This window comes from Rana temporaria, chromosome 2, assembly GCF_905171775.1.
Source record: "Rana temporaria chromosome 2, aRanTem1.1, whole genome shotgun sequence".
NCBI classification, from domain to species: Eukaryota; Metazoa; Chordata; class Amphibia; order Anura; family Ranidae; genus Rana; species Rana temporaria.
In genome coordinates, this window is record NC_053490.1 from 342,948,563 (window position 1) to 342,975,586 (window position 27,024).

Here is a 27,024-nt window from a genome sequence, read left to right on the forward strand (position 1 = left end):
TAACTATGTAACAAAAGCAGAGTTCAGTGAAATAGCTGGAGTTAGGTAATCATACAATATGTACAGAAAGATTCGGATTTAAAAAACAAATATTTACAACTTTTTTTTAACAAATCAAGGCTAAATTTTAAATTCATGCATACAAATTTTAGAGTAAAAAGTCTAACTAGACTGCCACCCTGTGGACAAAAGGCAAATGGTGCACTTAGTGGAAATTACATCTTATAATCTTTTTTGGAGTTCTTCAAACTCTGATAGTGAAACTTGCTTGTTTGTACTGTCCATAGTGTTTGTGTGTATTGTTTTGTCTACTTTGAGGCAATTCTGTAAATGCTGAAGCTTAGAGATTGTTAAGACATGCCATCTCTTCATGTGCAGCTTCAAGTGTCAAGTTGGGATGTCCTTATTACATTTTGCATATTTGCTGAATAAGGTTCTAATTTCAGGGGCTAAATTACCAAAACCATTTTCAGTTGCCGTTTGGGCTCTTCAGAGGGTGCCACAAAATACTAAAAACTGTACCAACAAAGGCAAGTAGCTTAAAGGAAAACATTTTTTTGCCTAAAATTAATGTCTGCAAGGTAGACAGACAGAATAGTGTAATGATTCTGTTAAAAAAACGAGTAAATACCTATTCAATTCCTTCATCTATATCACCTCCGGCATTCTAGTTTCTGTTCTCTCATTCACTTCCTGGTTTGCATCGTTCGTTCATGTAAGAACTACATTTCCCAGTATGCATTGCGGCACGCCCAGTAATTCACACCTCCTTGAAGTCTCTAACACGTAGAGAGCGCCCTCCCACACAGATGTAGTTCCCAGGAGGGGGTGAGCACGTCGCTGACCACCGCAGTAAAGCCTCCCTTCACGGTGGTCAGTAAAATCAGACAAGCAGGAAGTGAACAGAACAGAGAAGAAATAGAGCAACTTTTGAGCAAAAACAAACAATGAGGAAGTGAAAAGAGGAATGTCTGCAGGTAAAGGATGCTTATTATGAAAAAAAAAACATTTCCTTTACAACCCCTTTAATCCAAGCCTGCCTTATTTACAGAGAGCTACAGTTTTCAATTCAAATACAAGCCCAAGCCCTGTACAGCAGGGATATGCAATTAGCGGACCTCCAGCTGTTGCAGAACTACAATTCCCATGAGGCATACCAAGACTCTGACAGCCACAAGCATGACACCCATAGGCAGAGGCATGATGGGACTTGTAGTTTAGCAACAGCTGGAGGTTCGCTAATTGCATATCCCTGCTGTACAGGGTTGCCTGCCTGTGCCCTAATGTCATCAGTTACTAAGGAGCATGTCGAGTGCTTGCACAGTATCCTCAATTTGCCCTCATCTCCTTCCAAGGCCATCAAGTGAGGTAAAGGTCAGCAGGGGTGGGGGTGGATGGGCAGTTGGAATGTCTGTGGCTCTCTTGCCAGAGTTAAGCTTAGATTTCTCCTTCACTGTCCTTGGTGCATTGTATCATGGGACCAGCAGCTTTTCCTTGGACCATCAGAGGTATTAGATGGGACCATGGGTTTGACCACTTTCTTCCCACCTCACAAATGGCCTCTACCTGGTCCAGTAGCCTTAAATGGGGAGCAGAAATGGCAGCACTGCAAATCTTCCATCTCCAGCCCTGAGGTGAATATCTGCACACTGACTTCCCTGACACTAATTCTGCTCACCAACTGCCCTGCCACCTTGTACTGTTTAGTGACCAACCTGCCACTACATACTGCTCACTGACTGCCCTGTCACTATGTACTGCTCATTGACCACACTGCCACTATGTACTGCTCACTGACTGCCCTGACACTTAATACTGCTCACTTATTGCCCTGCCACTACATACTGCTCACTGACCACCCTGCCACCTTGTTACTGTTCAATGTCTGCCCTGCCACTACATACTACTCACTGACCGCCCTGTCACTACATACTGCTCACTGACTGCCCTACCACAACATACTGCTCATTGACCACCCTGCCAGTGTGTACTGCCCACTGATCGCCATGCCACTATGTACTGCTCACTGACTGCCCTACCAATACATATCGCTCACTGACTGTCGTGCTACTTTGTACTGCTCAATATCTGTATAGTCACTACATACTGCTCCCTGATCCCCCTGCAACTACGTACTGCTCCCTTACTGCCCTACGCCTATGAACTGACTGTACTGCCAGTGCATAGTGCTCACTGACTATCCTGTTACTGCGTACTGCTCACTGACTGTCCTGTCACTACATACTGCTCACTGAGTGTCCTGCCACTAAAAACTGATCACTGACCACCCTACCAATATGTACTAATTCCTGAGCACCCAACTACATTGTGCTCACTGATTTTAATATTGTACAGGTAAACTCTGCATCACAAACTACTGACCACTAAATTCCAGATGTCGACTGAATCTCTAGGGGGAGGAGCTTGGACATGTAGGAGCCCATGCTGAGCACTGGAGCCCATCTCCGCCCATCCACGTGAATCTTCCGCCAAACGCCGAATGTGAGACGAGGGAGAGAGAGCGTGAGCCGTCCGAAGCGTGGGACATATGAATTGTAGCGGGGCCACCCACGGCTTCCTCCCTGGCGCTTCGGCTCTCTGTCACTCGCCGCGGGGCTAGAGCGGCTGTCTATCAGCTTTGCCTTCTGCCTCCCCTACCCCCCTGGCTCTGTGTATGCCCCGCTCCACTCACCCACTCTGACTTAAGGGGGACTGAGGATCCCTAAGTTTTTCAGAGTGCCCGGGAGCATCGAATAAATCTGGCTGCTGGAGTCGGGCTCTCCCTGCTGGTGGCTGCGATAAAGGTCCGAAAGAATACGGGCTGTGGCTCAATAGGACACAGTATCTTCATGAAGACAGCCACTGAATTTGAAGGGGTTGTCTCCCCCCAGCTGAGAGGAAAGAACCCCAGGAGAATGTGGTAGGACACAATAACTAACATGATTAATAAGGTAAAGTGACTTGTGTGAGTGGAACCGCCTAAAGTATACCAAACAGCAGTGAGAGCAAATATTTTATTTATTTTTTCTTAAAGGAGAACTGGCTTTTAACTGCTGATAATTATTATTGAGCATAGAGGAGTGCAGATGGTTGGAGCAAACCCTTGGGAACTGTGGAAAACTGCTACTATTTGTTCCCAATCATTGAGAAGTTCTCAAAGAGGATGTCTGCCATTAAGGACTGATAAATGTTGATAAATGCAGAGGAAGGAGGATAAGGACTGTTTAAAACTGCTATTATGTGCTGCTAAATATACTCGATCTGCATAAATGGAATTGTTTGCGGCAGGAGAAAAGCATGCAAAGCAGCAGAAAGCCTCCCTTTAATTGATAGTTCTTAAAAATGGTTGCCAAAATGTTGATAACTGATACCAATCTGTGAGGACTGTGGAAGGCTGGGAAGGGTTATTTCTGCTTTGTTCTGCTGCTCCCCAGCACGGGACACATGTGACTATCTATCCTCTTTTTTTTTTTTTTTTCAATGCTATCATTTGCTGATTACTGTTACTGTCCCCTGATAACCGATACTCCTGCTGATAATTGCTGCCGATAATCTCAATTTACCTAAGGGTGGGGCTCCCACTATGCAATCTATGTAAAGAGATATATGTAAGGTATGTGAGTTATAGGTTAATGGGCGAGCAAGTGACTACTTAATAAAACACAGTAGAAACACCAAAAGATGTGGCTCTACCTCCTAAAGAGGGGCAGAGAGAGATTCCATGGATAATATCTACTTAAATACAAATGTGTATAAGGTAACCCATAATCCACATAAACCCAAATCAGCCACGTGCTGGCAAAATAATAAATGTTCTCAGTCCTCCACAACGTGCTTCGCAAAGGAAAAATGAAAAACAGCCAAAAATATATACAGTATATAAAAAATAATAAAAATGCCAAAAATTACACAGAAAGTGTTGTTCATTTACATAAAGTTCATTCAAGGTGATGTGCTCTAAAGTGACTTGTGTGAGCTGTTTGCATAGATTAATCAGATGACTTTCATGCTCCCCTTATGGGTCCCCAATCACCAGCTACCAGCTACCAGCTACCTGCAGGGGTAAATGGCATGGAATATGTAAAGCAGCTGAAGTCCTGATGACTCTCCAAAACAGATTTCCTCCAGCCTAACCGCTAGGATAACCTGCGTTTAGCCGAATGCTAGATGACTGCTGTGGATAATTGTTGCAGTACCTTGATAACTGCTACTTAAGCTAAAGCTGATAACCACATATATCTGTGGATAGGGGTCACCATCTGCAGATGATTGTTGCTATTCTATAAGAACTGCTCCTGTTACTTGATGATTGCTGTTACTCCTTGTCATTTGCTGATAACTACCGCCATTGATTGATAAATTGCCGCTACTGTTGCTAACTCTTGAGAACGGATTCTGATAAACTGTCTTAACATCTGGATAATTTACTAATTAACTTTTACTACCTCCTGTCAACTGCCGCTGCATGGCAAGAAATATTGTTTTCTACTGATAAATCGTTGATTGAAGGTCGCTACCTTTCACTAAGGACTTTCGTTAAAAACAATCCCTCTATCAGTTGATATCAGTGATAGCTGGAGATCAACTTTTTCTTTTTTTTATTCCCCCACCTAGGAATATTTGAAGGAACACAGGGCCAGATTCAACAAAGAGATACAACGGCGTATCTCCTTATACGACGGCGTATCTCCTGATACGCCGTCGTATCTCTGTTTCTATCTATGCGACTGATTCATAGAATCAGTTACGCATAGATATCCATAAGATCCGACAGGTGTAATTGTTTTACACTGTCGGATCTTAGGATGCAGTACCGCGGCCGCCGCTGGGGGGAGTTTGCGTCGTAAACCAGCGTCGGGTATGCAAATTAGGAGTTATGGCGATCCACAACGGATTTTCGCGTTCGCTACGTTGCCGCTAGTCTAGTTTCCTGTCGCAAAGTTAGTCATTATTTGACCTGCCCTAACTTTACACAGCAATCGTATTGCTGTATAAAGTATGGCCGTCGTTCCCGCGTCTAAATTTAACGTCGTTTGTGTAACACGTCCGGGATTACGGAAGTACGCTACGCGCGTCGCCATTCGAAAAAATGACGTCACGGCGCGCAAAGCACGACGGGAATTGCGCAACTGAGCATGCGCAGTAGCACACCTAATTTAAATGGCACACGCCCATTTGAATTGGCCCGCCTTGCGCCGGCGTAATTTTCATCGCAAGTGCTTGGTGAATCAGGCACTTGCGATGAAAACTTGCAACAGTGTATCGTATCGAAGATACGTTACGCCGTCGCTCACCTACGTGAATCTGGCCCACAGTCTTTAAGCCAATATGAGAGGAAAGCCAGCCAAAACGGGGAAAGGGGCACCACCCGTGGTGAGCCCAGGGGGTATTCAGCGTTATATGTCAGCTGAAACAAGTATGACAGAGAATGGGCATGGCAGCTCTAAGCAGGTAGTTGCAGCACGTATGAGTACAGGTACACCTGTAACGCGGCCAAAGAATGTAGGGAGTAATTCCCAAGGAAGCTATTAGGCACAAAATGGAGAGCAGAAGAAGAAAGGAGGTGTGGAAGTAGAAACTGAGGAGAATTTGAGACTAGAGGGAGTCCAAGCAAGCCTATCTCAAATTAAAGAGATGCTGACTGAGATGTTGGCGAAGGTGGAAGCATCATTGAAAACAGATATAGCAGCACTCAGAGCAGACATTGGACAGGTCTTGGGACGAGTAGAAGTAATAGAGGAAATAATGGACAAATATGAACAAAGGCTGGAGGAAATGACTGAACAGATGAAATCCCTGTACCCTCCCCCAAGGAGATATGGGAACCGAACAACGTCTAAATAAATGTCAACAGACCCACACATGGATCAATATGGAGTTAGTCCACCCTCCTGGGAGGAGGAGGACTCTGGGGAAGGGGGTGAGGGAGGGGGCTGAGGGAGGCAAATTTTTGTGGTAGGGGTGGAGGGTGCGGGGTGGGTTTTTTTTTTGAAGGGAGGGAAAAAGAAAGGGAGGGAAAAAATATTTCCACCCCCCTTTTTTTGTTTCTTTCTCTGTATTCTCTTTTTTTTCTCCTCCTTTCTGGATTTGTCGCAGTCTGCCAGGTCTTCTCCATGACAAACCATGGCCACAATAAATGTAATTACCTATAACGTAAGGGGGATGAATACTCCAAGCAAAAGGTATAAAGTAAACAAGGAGCTCCTTTTTTTTGGGGACGAATGTGGTCTGTCTTCAAGAAAAACATATTGCTCACGCATCGGGGCATAGACTCGCTTCACATTTGTTCCCTATGTGGTTCTATGGTGACTCAACATCTAGCCACTCAAGGGGTGTGGCCATAGGCTTTGATAAGACCACGGTTTTTACAGTAAGAGAGCAACTGGCAGATCCCGAGGGGAGATTTTCCCCGTAAAAGGGACTCTGTTTAATATAAAATGTACACTGGCAAATATATACTCACCAAATAGGAAACCAGACTTATTTTTGAAGAAAGTTTAAAAAAAACTCAAAGTATTTAAAGAAGGTAAACTTATAATGGTGGGGTTTAAATTTGAGCATAGATCCGTAGATAGATACAACAGGGGGCCGCTCTTGCTATACACCTAAAAGACAGAAGGTCGTGAAAAAACTTGTACTGGAACATCAGCTCGTAGATAATCTACATGGAGGGTTAGGCACCCAGGAAATAGAGACTACACTTTCTACTCCACAGTTCACGGGTCATTTTCAAGGATTGATTATATCTTCATAGAACATCAATTGTTACTGTCGCTTAAAAGTGCGGAGGTTAAAGCAATTACTTTATCTGTATATGCTCCAGTAGTGATTAAGTTAGAAATATTAAATAATAGGACGGAAGGAACTGGGGACTAAACAACTCGCTCATTCAGGACCCAGTGATAATTAAGAAGATTGAGCAGGAACTTGAAAACTTATTTTCGGTAAATGACACACCAGAAATCCCCCGCTCAGCCTTGTGGGAAGCGCACAAGTCTGTTACAAGGGGGATACTGATCGGGACAGGCAAAGTGGAAAGGAGAGAAAGCGGAGGGAAACCGCATATTCTATATAGAGAGATTCAGGACTTAGAACAAATGACAAGAACCCAAGGTATTCTCAAGAGACAGGAATTAGTGGTAAAAAGGGCGCAATTAGCAGACCTTGTAGAACACAAGAAAAAACACGCCTTCCATATGGTAAACAAGTAGAGGTATCAATGGAGAAATAAATCCATGAAGTGGTTGCCTAGAGCAATAAGGGAAGAAAAATCGTTCCTTTTTCACCAAAATTAAGAACGATCAGGGAGAGATGGTTCACTCGTCCCCGGAAATAGCGGTCAATAGAGGTCTTTCATGAATACTATAGCTTATTATACAATGTGAATCAGAGAGAGGAATTGCATATGCAACATTGGCGAACGCTAAAAGATCAGGAGGATTAGTAAGTAGCCCTGGATTTTGAGAAATATTATCTGGCGATTTGTATTTCGCGGATAGCAGAATGGATTCATAATAAAGAGGGGAGAAGCTGGGTAAACATGGAGATTTCACAAAGTAAGGTAGATTTGGGGAAGATGGTTTGGATACCAAGGCAGCACAGAGAATTAGCTAACAGTACACATCAACTAACTAGAAACACCTTTAAAATTTTTGATGGTTTAGGAAGAATGCACCATTGGGACCATAATTCACCACTATTATCGATATTGGGCACAAACTATTTCAAGCTAGGCAAAGAGGAACACATATAATTCACTAGATAAGAAAAATAGAAAAAAATAAGAAATATTACTACAAGACGTAATGAAAGGAAATAGAATTTGCACGTATGAGGAAATCACACAAAAATGGGGAAATATGCCACTAGATAAATCCTCTACGGGGGAAAAGGACACATGAGGACAAGAGAAATGTTTTCGCTCCCCCTTAGTTTAAATCAAAGTATATACAAAATTTATAGGATACTAATTAAAGAAACAGAACCGGAATTCCCTCCATACTTGGGGAAATGGGAAGAGGAGGTAGGCCCGCTCAGAGATGAGGAACATAGAAGGAAAATTCTGAGAATGGCATGCTATTCCCCAGGAGATACAAAGACAGTTACAATGTGTTACAAACTCCTGGCGAGATGGTATGTGACCCCCCCCAGAGGGTGCACAGGATCGGGGCAGAGGGACCCCCAACTTGTTGGAGGGCATGTGAATGCCCCGGGGACCTTTGCGCACCTCTGGTGGGAATGCACCAAGATCCAACCCTATTGGGAGGGAATCTTGGCAGCAACCTACCAAATCACAGGAGAACAGATTCAGAAGAATCCTTGGGATTGCCTATTTCATGATACAAGGAAAAACGGCCCCTCAATATAAGAATACTTTAGTACCATTCCTATTACATGTAGTCAAAAGCCTGATTCTGAGTCTCTGGAGGTCCCAGGAATTTCTGAGTATGAAAGACTGGGTTTCAAGGGTTGAAACGATAAGAGTCATAGAAGAAACTATCCACATAGAAGAAGACTCATTGGAGAGATTCCAGAATATATGGGGGAAATGGCGGGAGATCAGGTATTTGGGAACCTGGAGGAATTGATGAAGGTGTAGGGAATCGAGGAGGGAAGGAGGAGGGGGGTGGGATGGGTGTTTTTTTCTTTTTTTTTCTTCTTTCTTTGCAGGAGGGTTTAAAGGGGCAGGGGGAATAAATGGCTAGTGCATAGATAAAGGAATAGGATGTTTTTAACATGTGATTGTAATCATTTATGTCTAAACAATAAAATAAAAGGTGAATAAAAAAAATACTGACCACTGAACTACAAACATTTTATGCTTAAGCATACACCCATGCGAGGGCAGAGTTCACCTGCATGGAAATGCACAGGTGTATCATGCATAGGCTTGCAGGCAATCCCATTCGTATCAATTGGGACGCAGCGGCTGCACAGATACAGTTGCTGCTCCCAATCTGACATTCATATCGTTGTGGGTGTGTGTCCCTAAACGTGTCCAAGCCAATACATTTAGGGCTAGATTCAGGTACATTTGCGGCGGCGTAACGTATCGCATTTACGTTACACCGCCGCAAGTTTGACGGGCAAGTGCTTGATTCACAAAGCACTTGCCTGTAAAGTTGCGGCGGCGTAGCGTAAATCCCTCCGGCGCAAGCCCGCCTAATTCAAATGATCCGGGTAGGGGTGTGGATCATTTAAATTAGGCGCGTTCCTGCGCCGAACGTACTGCGCATGCTCCGTTTTGAAATTTCCCGCCATGCTTTGCGCGAAATGACGTCGCACCGACGTGATTTTTTGAACGCCGACGTGAGTTACGTCCTTTCCTATTCACGGACGACTTACGCAAAAAAAAATTCAAAATTCGACGCGGGAACGACGGCCATACTTTAACATGGCAGGTCTATCTATACGCCACTAAATAGCAGCTTTAACTATACGCCGGGAAAAGCCGACTAGTGACGACGTAAGAGAATGCGACGGCCGTGCGTACCTTCGTGGATCGCCGGAAAAAGCTAATTAGCATACCCGACGCGGAAAACGACGCAAACTCCACCCAGAGGGCGCCAAAGTATTGCACCTACGATCCGAAGGCGTACGAAGCCGTACGCCTGTCGGATCGAAGCCAGAAGCCGTCGTATCGCACGAGGTACGGGCAGACAGCTAAGCTTAGAGTCTGCAGGAGCTGGGGATTGCAAATCTCTGCAAGCTCCTTAGAAAAAGAAAACAATAAATGCATTTCAAGGCAGCCTATTCTTTAACACTTTTGGCCTTTTGGTGCTTAAAGGAACACTAAAGGTTCGTTTTTATTAGATCAATTGATTGCTGTAAGCTAAAGCATTTAAATATCACTTACTTTGTTTTTCCTTTTGACCTCCAAAATACAGTAATCCAGGTTTGAAAATGCCATTTCCTGTCACTCCTCTTCTTGCTTTCCACCAGCATCTGAGCTGTTTTGCATGGTGGAAAGCAGAATGTGCTCACCCCCTCCCTATGACTACAGCCCTGCTTGAAGATGCTCTCTTATCCCTCACAGGCATGGAGGCTAAGCCTAATGGGAACTGTAGTTCCCATTAGGTCGTGATGTAGCAAGAATGAATGCGCACCGCAAACCAGGAAGTCAGTGAGAATGATTAAGGAGTGACGAAGGTGAATAAAACAGCTTGATTTCAACAGGTATCAAACTAGTTATAATGCAAAACATTACTTTTTACTTTATCAGCTACTGTCAGACTTTAATTTAAGAGGAAAATATTTTTGTCTTTACAACCCCTTTAACTTGCTCTTTTTCCGATTCATTTTATATTTTCAGATTATGTAGTTTGCATTTAGGTGGCCTGTGTTTTAGGCACTAGGAGGCCCTAGTAGAATTTTCACTTTCAGTTTTGTCAGTACTTTCTGTTGCTCCTCCCAGGTTTATTTTTTTGTTTCACACGTGTGCACTATTTAATCATCATTTATGCTCAGTCATATACAGTTGCAATAAAAAGTTTGTGAATCCTTTTGGAATGATATAAATTTCTGCACAAATTGGTCATAAAATGTGATCTGATCTTCATCTAAGTCACAACAATAGACAATCATAGTCTTGAATGGAAGTATGGAATTATTCTTAATATTTTTTTTTACTAGTAATGGTGGCGATCAGCGATTTTTTTCGGTACTGCCACATTATGGCGGACACTTCAGACACTTTTGACACATTTTTGGGACCATTGCCATTTTTATAGCGATCAGTGCTATAAAAATGCATTGATTACTATAAAAATGCCACTGGCAGTGAAGGGGTTAACACTAGGGGGCGAGGAAGGGGTTAATCATGTTCCCTGGGTGTGTTCTAACTGAAGGGGGGGTGGACTGACATGGGGAAATTACAAATCGCTGTTCATACATTGTATGAACATACGATCGGTAATTTCCCCCCCTGACAGGCCCCTATTGGCTGCTGGGAGAGATGACGTATAGCTACGTGCTCTTGCCCAGCAGAGCCGACCTGCCGCCGTATAACTGCAGCGGCTGGTCAGCAAGCAGTTTAACTAATAACACACAAAAAAATGTAATGTTACCATGTTTTTATTGAACACACCACAGTGCAGGTGCAGGTGTAAAAAGTATATGAACCCCTAGACTAATGACATCTCCAAGAGCTAATTGGATTCCTGTTGGCTGACACCTCACTCCAATCAATGACATGACATGGGAGGTGTTGGTTACAGCTGCTCTGCCCTATAAAAAACACACACCAGTTCTGGGTTTGCTTTTCACAAGAAGCATTGCCTGATGTGAATGATGCCTCGCACAAAAGAGCTCTCAGAAGACCTACTATTAAGAATTTTTTACTTGCATAAAGCTGGAAAGGGTTATAAAAGTATCTCCAAAAGCCTTGCTGTTCATCAGTCCACGGTAAGACAAATTGTCTTATAAATGGAGAAAGTTCAGCACTGCTGCTACTCTCCCTAGGAGTGGCCGTCCTGTAAAGATGACTGCAAGAGCACAGCGCATACTGCTCAATGAGGTGAAAAAGAATCCTAGAGTGTCAGCTAAAGACTTACACAAGTCTCTGGCATATACTAACATCCCTGTTAGCGAATCTACGATATGTAAAACACTAAACAAGAATGGATTTCATGGGAGGATACCACAAGAGGAAGCCACTGCTGTCCAAAAAAAATATTGCTGCACGTTTACAGTTTGCACAAGAGCACCTGGATGTTCCACAGCAGTACTGGCAAAATATTCTGTGGACAGATGAAACCAAAGTTGAGTTGTTTGGAAGAAACACACAACACTATGTGTGGAGAAAAAGAAGCACAGCACACCAACATCAAAACCTCATCCCAACTGTGAAGTATGATGGTGGGGGCATAATGGTTTGGGGCTGCTTTGCTGCGTCAGGGCCTGGACGGATTGCTATCATCAAAAGGAAAAATGAAATCCCAAGTTTATAAAGACATTTTGCAGGAGAACTTAAGGCCATCTGTCCACCAGCTGAAGCTCAACAGAAGATGGGTGTTGCAACAGGACAATGCCCCAAAGAATAGAAGTAAATCAACAACAGAATGGCTTACAGAAGAAAATATGCCTTCTGGAGTGGCCCAGTCAGAGTCCTGACCTCAACCCGATTGAGATGCTGTGGCATGATCTCAAGAAAGCGATTCACACCAGACATCCCAAGAATATTGCTGAACTGAAACAGTTCTGTAAAAAGGAATGGTCAAGAATTACTCCTGACCGTTGTGCACTTCTGATCTGCAACTACAGGAAACGTTGAAGTTATGCTGCCAAAGGACGTTCAACCAGTTATTAAATCCAAGGGTTCACATACTTTTTACACCTGCACTGTGAATGTTTACATGGTGTGTTTAATAAAAGCATGGTAACATTTAATTATGTGTGTGTTATTAGTTTAGGCAGACTGTGATTGTCTATTGTTGTGACTTAGATGAAGATCAGATCACATTTTATGACCAATTTGTGCAGAAATCCATATAATTCAAAAGGGGTTCACATACTTTTTATTGCAACTGTAGTATTCTGAGCTATTTGAGCTTTCTTTGTCCAGTCACCTATAGGTTGGTTGGATATGGGCATCATCCATTTTTAATTTTCACAACTGGTAGTTATGGTTTGTCAGAATAGCAACTGAGAAATTTGTTTAAACACTGCTAGTAGCCATCATAATTGCTTGACCTTTTTCTTTTGCAGAGAGTGTTTTGCTAGGCTATACCTGTAGCAGAATTTAGTACTTTGGCTGTGGCTGGGCCCATACCTGTTGGAATGCTTTTGCAGAGACGAATCTTACCCGTCAAGATGGTGTTGGACACATGACTGAGCCCTCTTGTGTTATTGAAAACAAGAAGAAATGGCATCATAACCATGTTTTCCCACTTGAAAAAACAATACCTTAAACATAATACTACCACCTAGTGACAGAACTACTAATCACAGTATATAAGGTGAGAATACTTGTATTGCACCTGCATCTGTATAAACAGTGTGCTAACACTATATATATATTAAATAATAAGAAATAAAAAACTTTAGACTCACCAAGAAGTCTGAAGACTAAATGCAGTTCCTCCTTCACTGTGGAACCAGGAAACATTGGCCGTCCAGTGGACATTTCATACATAATACAGCCAACTCCCCTGTAAAGAAAGGTGAGATTGTGTAAACCTGGGTAAAACTATTTATTCTTTACTACACAGTTATAAAATTTTTATAATAATATTCAATCTGGACATCAAGGAAAGAAAAAAAAAAAATAACCAAAGATAGCAGAACTGATATTGAAAGCATATTTTGGATTTTACAATCATAATTTTGCAGATATGTGGTTTTATTATAGACATGGAAAATAATCAGTTGTCACACTGCATTGATTTAGAGCTAATGGCCCAGATTCTCAAAGACTTACGACGGCGTATCTCCAGATACGCCGTCGTAAAGTCCGAATATGCGCCGTCGTATCTATGCGCCTGATTCATAGAATCAGTTACGCATAAATTCGGCCAAGATACGAGCGGCGTAAGTCTCCTACGCCGTCGTATCTTGGGTGCATATTTACGCTGGCCGCTAGGTGGCGCTTCCGTTGATTTCCGCGTTGAATATGTAAATGAGCAAGATATGCCGATTCACGAACGTACATACGCCCGTCGAAATTAGTTACGCCGTTTACGTAAGACATACGCCGGCGTAAAGATAAAGCTGCTCTCTAGGTGGCGCAGCCCATGCAAGGTATGGACGTTGGAACAAGCGTATCTTTTTACGTCGTTTATGTAAGTCGTGAATGGGGCTGTGCGTAGGTTACGTTCACGTCACAGGCATTGAGCCGGCGTATCTTAGGGCGTAAAGTCGATGTGATACTGAGCATGCGCACACATGCGCCATTCGTTCGGCCATGCATCTACATGGGGTCACGCTGAATTTAAATACAACACGCCCACGACCTACCTACTTTGAAATACGCGCGCTTACGCCGGCCCATTTACGCTACACCGCCTTAACTTAGGACGCATGTGCTTTGTGAATACTGCACTTGCCTCTCTAAGTTGCGGCGGCGTAGCGTAAATAATATACGCTACACCCGCACAAAGTTACGCCGCCATACGTGAATCTGGGCCAATATTTCTGTCACCTCATGTAAATTAAATGGAGTGATTTAAACAAAAAAGTTAGAATTGTGTTACCATGTTGGCTAAGCTAATAAGTGAGTTTGCGGTATCTAGTGTGTTAACCCTTTCACTACCACAGACATAACGAGTACAGTGGAGCAGAGCTGCTTGCCCTGACAGTGGCTGTCGTTTCTTAGGCCCCGTACACACGACCGAGTTTCTCGGCAGAATTCAGCCAGAAACTCGGTTCAGAGCTGAATTCTGCCGAGAAACCCGGCCGTGTGTACACTTTCGGCCGAGGAAGCCGACGAGGACCTCAGCGAGGAAATAGAGAACATGTTCTCTATTTCCTCGTTGTTCAATGGCAAAAGTCGGCCCACCTCGGCGGCTTCCACACTGAACTCAACGAGGAACTCGATGTGTTTGGCACGTCGAGTTCCTCGGTCGTGTGTACGGGGCCTGAGGCACTTCATGAGTGATCAAGAACTTCTGGCAATGGGGTCCCCTAGGTTCTGCTGAATAATGAATAGTAGGGATGAGCCGACGGTTCGACTCGAACATCGGGTGTTTGTTTGTTCTAAAACGAAACAAACATATGGGGCGTTCGTGGGAAATTTGAGCGCCACAGACAGCCCCATAATACACGCAAAATTACAGCTCATTGCTGTGTGATGATTAGCCAAAGCATGCACCTCACCTGCATGCCTTGGCCAATCGCAGCGCTTTCTGCTGAGAGAGTCATAATTGACCAAAAGTGCCCCAGATGACGTCATTTTATGACGAAACGCGCGTCGGGAAGGTAGCGTGCTGACGCAGGACGTGTTGTGTAGAGTGGACGGGCGTTTGTTCCGAGCCGGCCGGCTTCTCTCTGTTTTATTTCCATTGTGACTCTGTAAGTGCAATATTCAACTATTAAACGCATGGTTTAAAACAAACTTCACTATGTGGGCTTTATCACTCCCTCTATGTACCCATTGAATACGGAGGATACGTAGGACTATCATACAGCCCAGCAATTAAAGGCCCAGGCTAGGGTTTTAGCCACTTGCTGATGTTCATACATGCTCTGGTAAGCCTCCTACTTATAGGGTGCTGGTGATGGTGGTACATAAAGTCACTTTTTACCTTTTATGTGTGCTGACCAAACATACTTCACTATTGAATGCTTTCTTCCTATGATACGGTCCAATAATTTTGGTTTTCGGTGGAGACTTCAAGAATCCTCTTCCTTTTACCTGCAAGGATCAGTTTAAAGGCCCTGGCTGGGGTTTGCAGCCGCAAGCTCACATTGCTTGCCATTCGGTAAGCCTCCAATTATCACTGGTTCAAGGTGTTTTTCCTAATTTTTGCTCCTCAACATTGCTACTCCTATTGAACTTTATTTCTGTGGATGTATTAGGATTCAGCTTATCCTCTTTCCAATCCCGTATTGACTTGGGTTGCTGGTTTTATAACAACATTTTTTCTTCAATTTTATTGTTTAGATTTTTTATTTTTTAGCGCAACAACTTTTTTCCTTCATAATTGACCAAAGGCAGGGTGCCTTTGGCCAATCATGGCTCAGGGGGACCAAGTCTAGTAAAAGCAGTCTAGTATATATATATATACTGTATATATATATATATATATATATATATATATATATATATATATATATATATATATATACTCTGCATTTAGCGTAGACTAGATATTCAGTGTAGACTCTATATTCAGTCCGTGCAGGCAGTGTATTTGATATATATGTCTAATATATATATATATACATATATACTCTGCAATCAGTGTAGCCTATATATTCAGTGTATACTCCATACTCCATATTCAGTCAATGCAGGCAGTGTATTTTATATGACACAGTGTATTGAAGTGGTTAAGGGACCCTGTGCCAAAATGTAAAAAAAAATGGCATGGGGACCCCCCCCCCCCCCAAAAAAAAAAAAAAAAACAGACCGTTATCCGAGCATGCAACCTGGCAGGCAACAGAAAAAGGGGGGGTGAGAGAGTGCCCCCCTCCTGAACCGTACCAGACCACATGCCCTCAACATGGGGAGGGTGCTTTGGGGCCCGCCCCAAAGCACAGGGATTGAAGGAGGAAGGGCAATTTTAGCAGAAATGGTGGAAACATGTAGCAGGAAGAAAGCTTGGTCATCAGGAATCTTGTATTCTGTGAATTTCTGAGTCATTTTCAGACACTTGGCACCCCAGATGTTTTTGAACTACATTTCCCATAATGCTCAACTACTCTGCAGTGTAGTTGAGCATCATGGGAAATGTAGTTCCAAAACATCTGGGGTGCTAAGGTTCGCCATCACTGACCAAGGGCATGACCGCAATATGTAGAGCAGCGTCCCTCTGCTCTCCTGGCATCTCCACCAAGAGTCCGCTGTATTGGAAAAGTATTTGTGTAACATATGAGGAGTAAGGTACCACCTCGTCAAAAGTTTATAGTTAGTCTATTGGATTATCGTACAGATTGACGATTTTAGGGAGAATCTGAGGATGTGTTGTTGTTTTGACGTAAATGTACGATTCAAATCTTTGTCCCCAGCCACATCTACCATTTTTTTGTCCCATTTTCTCATACATGGTAGATGTGGCTGCTCAGCAGGGGTGTTTAGGAGATTGTAAAAAAGAGAAGGATGAGACAGGGGTCTCAAATAATGTCTTTGAGGGAGAATCAGCAACAGGGTCAAATGGAATGGTAACAAAAACTTTATTGATGAATACACATACAGTTTAATAAATAAAGGTCCAACTGGGGTGGTGCAGAGACCTCCCGAGTGGGACCCGTTCCTCCAATGTACAGTTATCTATAAAAATGCAAAAAATGACAACGTTGTATAATAATAAAAGTTTGCTAAAAGACTGACCAACCGCTACTGACTGGGGAGATAAACACAATCCTCCAAAATGCAAACTGATCGCTGGCAAAAAAATATATATATGGATATATGTGTGGCTGACCCCACTGATCTGGGTCAAAGAAAAGGGGGAAGCGGATGCAGGTTCAAACACACATGTTGAGTATGTGCAGCCGATCAGTTCAAGGAAGGTATCCAGGAAGTGCTCAATGGATTGCTGGATGTCTCCAAATGTAATGGAACAAAATTGATCGATCTCAGATTAATGAAAATCAAACAAAAATAGCCCTTAAGCGCATCCTGTGCAAAGTAAGCTCAAACAGGTCAATTCATAAAGGCATATGGCTGCCATGAACATACAGGGAATAGAAATCACTGTCTCTGCCAAACGTGAAGCACTTATCAAACCTCAATATGGAAATATTATGAAGTGATTTTGCTGCTTGGAAGGTGATAGATTTCCCTTGGACTTGTTAAACTGCAGGTTCAGCTTGGAACAGCATAAACACAGTGGGTAGTCTCAGTGTTAAATGCAGGTTGGAGAGGAGGGGGGGTACAATCAACTGGTGATAAGTTCAAAAGGAATATATCTCCTATGTAATGTCACAGGATTGTTCCCACATGTAGATCCTGAGATCCAATGATGTATAGAGGGTTCTTACCCTTGCTGAGGTCTGCCACAGTTCTCTCCATAGGATGTCTGGAAGCCGTGCAGTGCAATTGTCTGTTTGTTTTCAGACAGTCCTGGCAAACACAGACAGCGTTGGTAAAGCACGTGTGGAAATGTAAGGAATCCTCTCTGGTTCAAAACTGGAACAAGTGTTTAGAAGATTGTATGTTTTAGATAGAACCTATGAAAAGGTTCCGCCATCAGAGCAGTATTCTTCAAATGTCATCAATTGATGACCAAAACACTGTGGGCTGGTAAAGAATTCAGAAAGTGATGTAATTGGAGGGTGTGCCAAAAGGGAAGTTTAAAGTGGCATGTGTCACTCATCAACAATGCTATGGATGGCCATTGCTGGTCTGTCATAATAAAATATTTACAAAAATGTGAGGTACTGTATGATCGAAATATACAAATCTTTTAATGGGGACCCTAGAATTGGGAGGAAACTATTTAACTTAAGGTCGCTAAAGAAGACACAGAGCCAATGGAGCTGGACAAAAAACAGTTCAGTCATAAACTGTATGGTTTGGGGGCCTGTTACAAACTGAAAGGTTTAAATGAAAAATTATAAAAAAAGTAAAACATTAAAAATCATTTGAAAAATATGGGGAGCAGGGCCCAGCAGTAAAAGTGTTAAAGTGAGTGTAAAGACTTGTTTCTTTAAAAAAAAAAACATGTTATACTTACCTGCTCTGTGCAGCCCGGATCCTCCTCTTCTCGGGTTCCTCCTTGGTGCTCCTGGCCCCTACCTCCTGACGAATGGCCCCACAGCAAGCAGCTTGCTATGGGGGCACCTTTGTGTCCATTCTAACACCGAGCTGGGGCCCCTTTCTCTCCTTATTGGCTGACCGACTTTTATTGAGAGCAGCGGGAGCCAATGGCACGGTACTGCTGTCCAGGGATGGACTGGCCATCGGGAGGACCGGGAGATTCCGGGTGGGCCGATCCCTCTGTGGGCCGATCCCTCAGTGACAGCTCCGAGTCTCTGCGCTCTGCTGACCGCTGCTTATCAGACTCAGAGTACTGTATAAGCGAGGGCTTGCTGAGCAGCAGCTTGTGCGGGCTATTTTCGTTCCCACACGCTGCTACGAGCTACACTTTTTACTGCAGAGAGAGCCGAGTCAGCCGACATCTCTCCCTGCAGTCCCCGGCTGTCTGGCCCCCCTGATACACACACATAGCTGACTGCAGTGGAGAGAACAGAGCCCGCCCCCTCCTTCTCCTGTTGTGTGATATTTCCTGTGTACACAGAGGAGGAGGAGGAGGCTCACCATGCTGCCGAGTCAAAGCTGCTCGTCTGAGACTGCCTGAACAACTGCAAAGTAAGTTTTCCAGAGGTGGGGAGAACAAGCCTACAGTTCACTATGAGTGGTTTGGGGGGAGAGGATATGTTTAAGGGGGCACTTTAGGACTTGTGCTACAAGGGGGCTTGTATATGAAATCCACCCCCCTTAGCACATATCCTCTCCTTCCCCCCTCAAATCAAAGAGATACTGTCTGCCACAAGTCACAAGTGATGTGCACAAATGCTCCAGGTGCCCAAACTAATGCCCCCCTTCCAGCCAAGTTAATGCAGCAAAGTGAAAAACACAGGAACACGTTGTGCAATCTGTGCAATGCACATGCCACCCAGGTCCAATTTCAGCCCAATTATGTCCGCACACTCTCTGACCCTCTCCTGTAGTATGTTTGCAGTCTCTGACCCTCTCCTGTAGTATGTTTTGCAGTCTCTGACCCTCGCCTGTACTATGTCTGCAGTCTCTGACCCTTGCCTGTAGTACGTTTTGCAGTCTCTGACCCTCGCCTGTACTATGTCTGCAGTCTCTGACCCTTGCCTGTAGTACGTTTTGCAGTCTCTGACCCTCGCCTGTAGTACGTTTTGCAGTCTCTGACCCTCGCCTGTAGTATGTTTTGCAGTCTCTGACCCTCGCCTGTAGTACGTTTTGCAGTCTCTGACCCTCGCCTGTAGTATGTCTGCAGTCTCTGACCCTCTCCTGTAGTATGTTTGCAGTCTCTGACCCTCTCCTGTAGTATGTTTGCAGTCTCTGACCTTCTCCTGTACTGTGTCTGCAGTCTCTAACCCTTGCCTGTAGTATGTTTTGCAGTCTCTGACCCTCGCCTGTACTATGTCTGCAGTCTCTGACCCTCGCCTGTAGTACGTTTTGCAGTCTCTGACCCTCGCCTGTACTATGTCTGCAGTCTCTGACCCTTGCCTGTAGTACGTTTTGCAGTCTCTGACCCTCGCCTGTAGTACGTTTTGCAGTCTCTGACCCTCGCCTGTAGTATGTTTTGCAGTCTCTGACCCTCGCCTGTAGTACGTTTTGCAGTCTCTGACCCTCGCCTGTAGTATGTTTTGCAGTCTCTGACCCTCGCCTGTAGTACGTTTTGCAGTCTCTGACCCTCGCCTGTAGTATGTTTTGCAGTCTCTGACCCTCGCCTGTAGTACGTTTTGCAGTCTCTGACCCTCGCCTGTAGTATGTTTTGCAGTCTCTGACCCTCGCCTGTAGTACGTTTTGCAGTCTCTGACCCTCGCCTGTAGTATGTTTTGCAGTCTCTGACCCTCGCCTGTAGTACGTTTTGCAGTCTCTGACCCTCGCCTGTAGTATGTTTTGCAGTCTCTGACCCTCGCCTGTAGTACGTTTTGCAGTCTCTGACCCTCTCCTGTAGTATTTCTGCAATAAAGGAGGGCACAAGCATGAATTAATTTATGTACTGCCACTGCTGGTCATGGTCACTGATGAAATAATGTTTTTGTGCGTGTTTGCAAAATTAAAGTGGGCCGGTCTGGATGAAGTCCAGGGCCAAATTTTTGTCCCAGTCCAACCCTGCTGCTGTCTCAGCAAATGAGGAGGCGAGTCCTTGGCAGACAACACACTCCTGGAACATCGCTGGATCTAGATGGGCTGAGGTAAGCATTAGAATGCATTACGATAAAAAACCTTCTGCCTTTACAATCCCTTTAATCTTATTTCTAGCAATTTATTCCATAACAGATTATATAATCAAAATGAAAAGTTTTTTTTAAATAAGGGGGAACATTCACATATTAGCAAATAAAAAATTATGGTTTATAATAGGTATATGTAGTTTTTTTGCTAGGAGCAAAACTGAGGCACTCATTTGCACTCACCACATATCGATAGGTGTGCCATATTCTGTTGATCCCAGGAGGACATCTGGTGGTCGGTACCATAATGTTACCACTTCATTGGAATAGGTTTTGGTGGGTACAGACTTAGCTCTTGCAAGACCTATACATGAACATAACAAAATAAAATTACATTGTAACAACATATTGCTTAATAACTAATAGTAGATTAAAGATATAACCAATTTTAGGCTTCGTATACACTATCCTACACTGGCAGCTCCTAAACTTGTTAAGCAGCCATTGGCATTTTATTTTTGCCAAAGCTCCTAAACTCCTTAAAAGCCTCTGTAAATCTACACATCGGCTTTTAGCAGAGTTTTGGAGCGGCTGTGTTTGGCCTCCTTCTCCTAAACACAAAAGAATCGTATTCAGGATAGGAAAACTTGGCAAAATTGCAGCATGTTTTGTGTTTTCCCGTGGCTACAGTAAAAGTAGGCCAGTGTACATGAAGCCTAAATGTATAAACGTAACTAACTCAGAGGGCAGAGGCCACTTGTTAGGCCTCGTACACACGACAGAGTTTCTCGGCAGAATTCGGCGAGAAACTCGGTCAGAGCCGGATTCTGCCGAGAAACTCTGTCGTGTGTACACTTTCGGCCCGATGGAGCCGCCGAGGAACTCGTCGAGAAAATAGAGAACATGTTCTCTATTTTCTCGTTGTTCTATGGGAGCTCTCGGCCCGCCGAGCTCCTCGGCGGCTTCAGGGCTGAACTGGCCGAGGAACTCGATGTGTTTGGCACGTCGAGTTCCTCGGCCGTGTGTACGAGGCCTCAAATGGCTTTAACTTGGAATCTGTATATTCTGAATACAACACTGCCCACTGCTTCCTCACTAAAAAGGAAGTTGGTCAGAATAGAAATATGTTATGTGAGGCATTACCAAGAAGCCCTGTAACTCACAAAATTAGCATCTTGGGTGAGAGTTCCCACACTTTTTCCCCAGGACTTGACCCCACTAAGCAGGGCAGGGTATACCTAATTTCTCACCTAAAAAGGGCCTTTGCATAGACAGTACAGGGATTCTGCACCTTAAAGAGAGTTCCAGCATTTAACAGGAAAGGTACATACTGATATCTTTCAGTTGAAGACTTGGTTTAGGAATGATACCGCTAGAATCCCACAGAAAAGCAGACTGTGGATTCCTGCACATTCCCCTGCAGTGCGATTTTACAGCCCTTTCATTTGAATAGCCTGCAAATCATACTAAAATACACAAAAAAAAGTAGAGCATGCACTGCTTTTAAAAGTGGGCCAAACCAAATGTAAGGTACATCACATTACTGAAGGTTCAGTTTACATTTGTTCTTGCAAGGATTTGTTCCCGTGTCTGCATTTGTTTTCTTTGGGTGGGGATGCGTTGTGGAGAGGGGTGGGTGGGGATGCGTTGTGGAGAGGGGTGGGTGGGGATGCATTGTGGAGTGGGATGGATGGTGCTTGGCGTGGGTGGTGATGCGTTGTGGTGATGCGTTGTGGAGAGGGGTGGGTGGTACCCGCCTCCTCCACAGCCACCTCTCTCTGTACCCGCCTCCTCCACAGCCATGTGTTGTGGAGAGGGTGGATGGTGCTAGGCGTGGGTGGGGATGCGTTGTGGAGAGGGGTGGGTGGGGATGCATTGTGGAGTGGGATGGATGGTGCTTGGCGTGGGTGGTGATGCGTTGTGGTGATGTGTTTTGGAGAGGGATGGATGGTGCTGGGTGTGGGTGGGGATGTGTTGTGGAAAGGGATAGATCGTGCAGGGGATGCGTTAGAGAGGGATGGATGGTGCTGGGTGGGGATGAAGATGATTGTGTTGCATTGTGAAGATGGATGAGGATGACTCTGTGGGGATGAGAGTTACATTGTGAAGAGGATCTCCACAATGTAACTCTCATATCCACCCAGTCATCCTCATCCATTTTCTCAATGCCAGCCTGTCAACCTCAGCCAGGTTTCCCTTTAAACAGGAGTTTAAATAAAGTCTGCAGGGGGGGGGGGCACAGTAACACACACAATTTCTGTGACATCCATGCTGCTTCCTGGTATTTATACAATAACATCATTAGCATGTGACAAACCCGAGTCTCTGCTGCCTGACTAGTAACTCGACCCAGCAGGAGATCGTGGCCAGCACTAGCTAAGCTTCTCTTCCTTCCCTGCTGAAGGGAGCATGCTGGCTGCTTGTAAAAAAAAATTGTGATGGACGCTGATGAGCTGACCAGCCAATCTGCATGCACATGATAGGGCTAGGTGCATGCAGATTGGCTGGTCAGCTCATCAGCGTCCATCACAAAAAAAAATTACAAGCAGCCAGCATGCTCCCTTCAGCAGGGAAGGAAGAGAAGCTTAGCTAGTGCTGGCCACGATCTCCTGCTGGGGGGAGTTACTAGTCAGGCAGCAGAGACTCGGGTTTGTCACATGCTAATGATGTTATTGTTCTTCTGCAACAGCTCGCCGGGGGAGGGGGCAGGGCAGTGAGGTGCCAGTGAAACTTTTTCTCCCTCCCTTCTCCTCTACAGACGCCGTTCCCGCAGGACTCGAGCCCTGGAGCGGGACACCGGGCGCCGGAGGGCGGCGGCAACTCCGGACAATAAAAAAAAAAAAGTAATCTTTCCGCCCCATCCCAGGCTGCGGACCTGCCCGCCCCAAGCGGCCGCTTGGTCCGCCTGGTGGTTGCGCTGGCCCTGAATACACCTATGATAAAAATTATAGACCCTCCATTTCTATGTATGTGAAGAAACTTATGAAATCTGCAGGGAATCAAATATTTTTTTTCCGCCACTGTATATACCATAGTTTGTGGACTCAACTTTCCTACAAACTAAACAACATACACAGATTTTGGTTATTTTCACCAAAGAAGTGTAGCAGTATACATTTTAGCCTAAATGTATGAATAAAGGTTATTTATTTGCAAAATGTTATACACAGAAACAAAGAAAAATTTGTTTTTTTATTTTACATTTTCAGTCTTTTTTTGTTTATTTAGTAAACTATAAAAAAAACAGCGATGGTTAAATACCACCAAAAGAAAGCTCTATTTGTGTGAAAAAAATTATAAAAATTTCATAGGGTTACAGTGTTGCATGACTGCCCAATTGTAATTCAAAGTGTAACAGTGCTGAAAGCTGTAAATTTGCTTGGGCAGAAAGGGGGTGAAAAGGCCTGGTATTGAAGGGGTTAGGACTCATAAAGCACACATAAAACATCTGTCTATATTAAAGGGCCATTTTCTTACCAAAAAAGGTGCCAAACTCACACATTACTTAATCAAAGCATTTATAAGATTAAACAATTTATTTAGCCAGATTCCCAAGCATACATGGCATGGCAAACCTTAAAGACACTCATCATTACAACAGTATGCACACACCAAAGTCTGCTAGCTTCAGTTCTCCTTTTTCATTAATTAATAAATTCTGTGGCTTGAGATCCCGATGTAGGACTTTTCTGTGGTGGCAGTATGACAACCCCCGAAGAAGTTGAAACATAAATATCTGTAAAGATAGAAAACTTTGTTACAGGTGATGCAAACATTCTATAAACCTCTACAGATTCAAAAAAATTGGTCCAGTAGGTATAATTTAGTTGTTGATAGATTCGGGAGAAGTGAATCACCAAACCAACTTAGAACCTCCAGTGGCAATTATCTTTTAAATCTCTTTAATTTATGTAAAGAAGAGAAAGTCTCCCCTTTCTCCTTGAGGAGAAAGATTAAAAAGTGTAGGAATTAGAGATTGCATCTGCAGTTAGAAGACTCAAAACCAAAGCCTCTAAAGATAATGGAAAGGGGGCAGGGGGGGGGCTGAGCGCCGGAAAGCCTCGGAAACGGCCGAAAAGGCCCGGGGACACTTCGGCTGACCTCGGGAAACCTCAGAAGGACACATAAGATTTGCCGAAATCAGCCATGCTGTCCTCGGGCCTTTCACAGTATAAGGCCAGGTTCACACTAGTCCGACAAACGCTCCGACATCGGGATCTCATGTCACATGACGTGTGAAAATCAATGTTTCCCTATGGGAGCCGTCTTAACTGGTCCGACACATGTCGGAGCGACTTTGCAAATGCTCCCTGTACTACTTTGTTCCGACTTTGATCCTACTTCACTCCATTGAATATCATTGAAGTCGGATCAAAGTTGGAACGCAGTCTTGCACGCTCCGACTTTGGCATGTGACTTGTACTCTGCTGATCTTGAGGGGGAACTCCACGCCAAATTTTAACAAAAAAAACAGCATGGGTTTCCCTCCAGGAGCATACCAGGCTCATGGGTCTGGTGCGGATTTAAAGGGGAACCCCTACGCCGAAAAAATGGAGTGGGGGTCCCCCCCAAAATCCATATCAGACCCCTTACCACCTGGAGCATGACGTCACCACCCGGAGCATTCTGGGACTGTGACGTCATAAGAGGCCTATATAAATCGCCACGCACCGCGCACCCGGCATTACAGCGGGAGGGAGCGCCAAGTCAACACAGGAAGAAAAGAAGAGGGAAGAAGAAGGCGACGGAAGAAGACGACAGAGGAAGCCCGGGCTGGCCGCCGCTAGTAAGAGAGCTACAAAGAAGATAGCAGCGGCGCAGCCTGGCAGAAGGCACCGGAGAGCGGGAGCGCGGAGACCGAAGAAGAATGGTCTGATGGACCGTTTTCATCGGTCAAAACCGATCGTGTGTGGGCGCCATCGGTTAGTTAACCATCGGTTAAAAAAAAGGCAACTTGTTTTAAAATTATTTGAAAGAAAGAATGTGTTGGGACTTTAAACGGGGCAGTGGCTAAACTTAGACCACTGTCCCCATCCATAATAGTTGTATACGATTGGGAGGAGGAGGGGGAAAAAAGGAAAAGGGGTTCAATGCTTCCAAGCATGCGTTGACTTGATTCTGAGCATGCGTGGATTTTTACCAAGTGTGTCATGCCTACCGTCAAGCATGGTGGTGGAAGTGTCATGGTCTGGGGCTGCATGAGTGCTGGCGGCACTGGGGAGCTACAGTTAATTAAGGGCACCATGAATGCCAACATGTACCATGACAAGTGCTTACCTAATAGTTTTTTAAAACTATTGATGCTCCCCACTGAGTCCTCCGCCTGTGAAAGGGAATTCCACATCCTTGCTGCTCTCAGGCCCCATACACACGATAGAATCCATCCGCTAAAAAATCCCAGTGAATGAGTTTCAGAGGATAGATCCTATGGTGTGTACACTCCAGCGGATCTGTTTCCGCGGATATTTATCCCCTGGGATGGATTTCCAGCGGATAAATATTTGATGACATGCTATCAAATCTATCCGCTGGAATCCATCCCAACGGATGGATCCGCTGGTCTGTACAGACTCACCGGATCCATCCGTCCGAAGGGATCCCCCGCATGCGTCGTAATGATTCGATGCATGCGTGGAATCCCTTATATGACAGCGTCGCGCACGTCGCCGCGTCATAATCGCGGCGACGGCGCGACACGTCATCGCCAAAGGATTTCGGCGCGGATTTCGATTCGATGGTGAGTACACTCCATCGGATGGAAATCCGCGGAAATCCTCGAGAGGATTTATCCGTGGAAACGGTCCGCTGGACCGTATCCGCGGATAAATCCTCCCGTGTGTATGGGGACTTACAGTAAAGAACCCTCTACGTAGTTTAAGGTTAAACCTCTTTTCTTCAAATTTTAATGAGTGGTCACGTGTCTTGTTAAACTCCCTTCCACGAAAAAGTTTTACACCTATTGTGGGGTCACCAGTATGGTCTTTGTAAATTGAAATCATATACCCTCTCAAGCGTCTCTTCTCCAGAGAGAATAACCTTTCCTCATAACTAATAACCTCCTCCCTTTATTAGCTTTGTTGCCCTTCTTTGTACTTGCTCCATTTTCAGTACATCCTTCCTGAGGACTGGTGCCCAGAACTGGACAGCATACTCTAGGTGCGGCCAGACCAGAGTCTTGTAGAGCTGGAGAATTATCGTTTTATCTCTGGAGTTGATCCCCTTTTTAATGCATGCAAATATTCTGTTTGCTTTGTTAGCAGCAGCTTGGTATTGCATGCCATTGCTGAGACATTGCTCTGCAGAAGCAGAGCATGATCCCCTCCCTTCAGAGACTGGGCCGCAGGGCAGTATTCCAACATGATAACGACCCCAAACACACATCCAAGACTACTACTGCCTAGCTAAAGAAGCTGAGGGTAAAGGTTATGGACTGGCCAAGCACGTCTCCAGATCTAAACCTTATTAAACATCTGTGGGGCATCCTCAAAC

General features: G+C 44.5%; 1 protein-coding gene across 2 annotated transcripts in view; it reads right to left on the minus strand.

Annotated features, from left to right (window-relative positions):
- The window catches only part of CDK18 (cyclin dependent kinase 18), a 287,497-nt gene that overhangs the window by 36,114 nt on the left and 224,359 nt on the right, over positions 1-27,024 (minus strand). For both annotated transcript variants that reach the window (XM_040337544.1, XM_040337543.1), the window contains exons 9-11: positions 24,148-24,271; positions 20,779-20,899; positions 13,051-13,148 (exon numbers count right to left, since the gene is read on the minus strand). In XM_040337544.1, the coding sequence (XP_040193478.1) occupies positions 13,051-13,148; positions 20,779-20,899; positions 24,148-24,271 (343 nt within the window). The remainder of the gene's footprint in view (positions 1-13,050; positions 13,149-20,778; positions 20,900-24,147; positions 24,272-27,024) is intronic.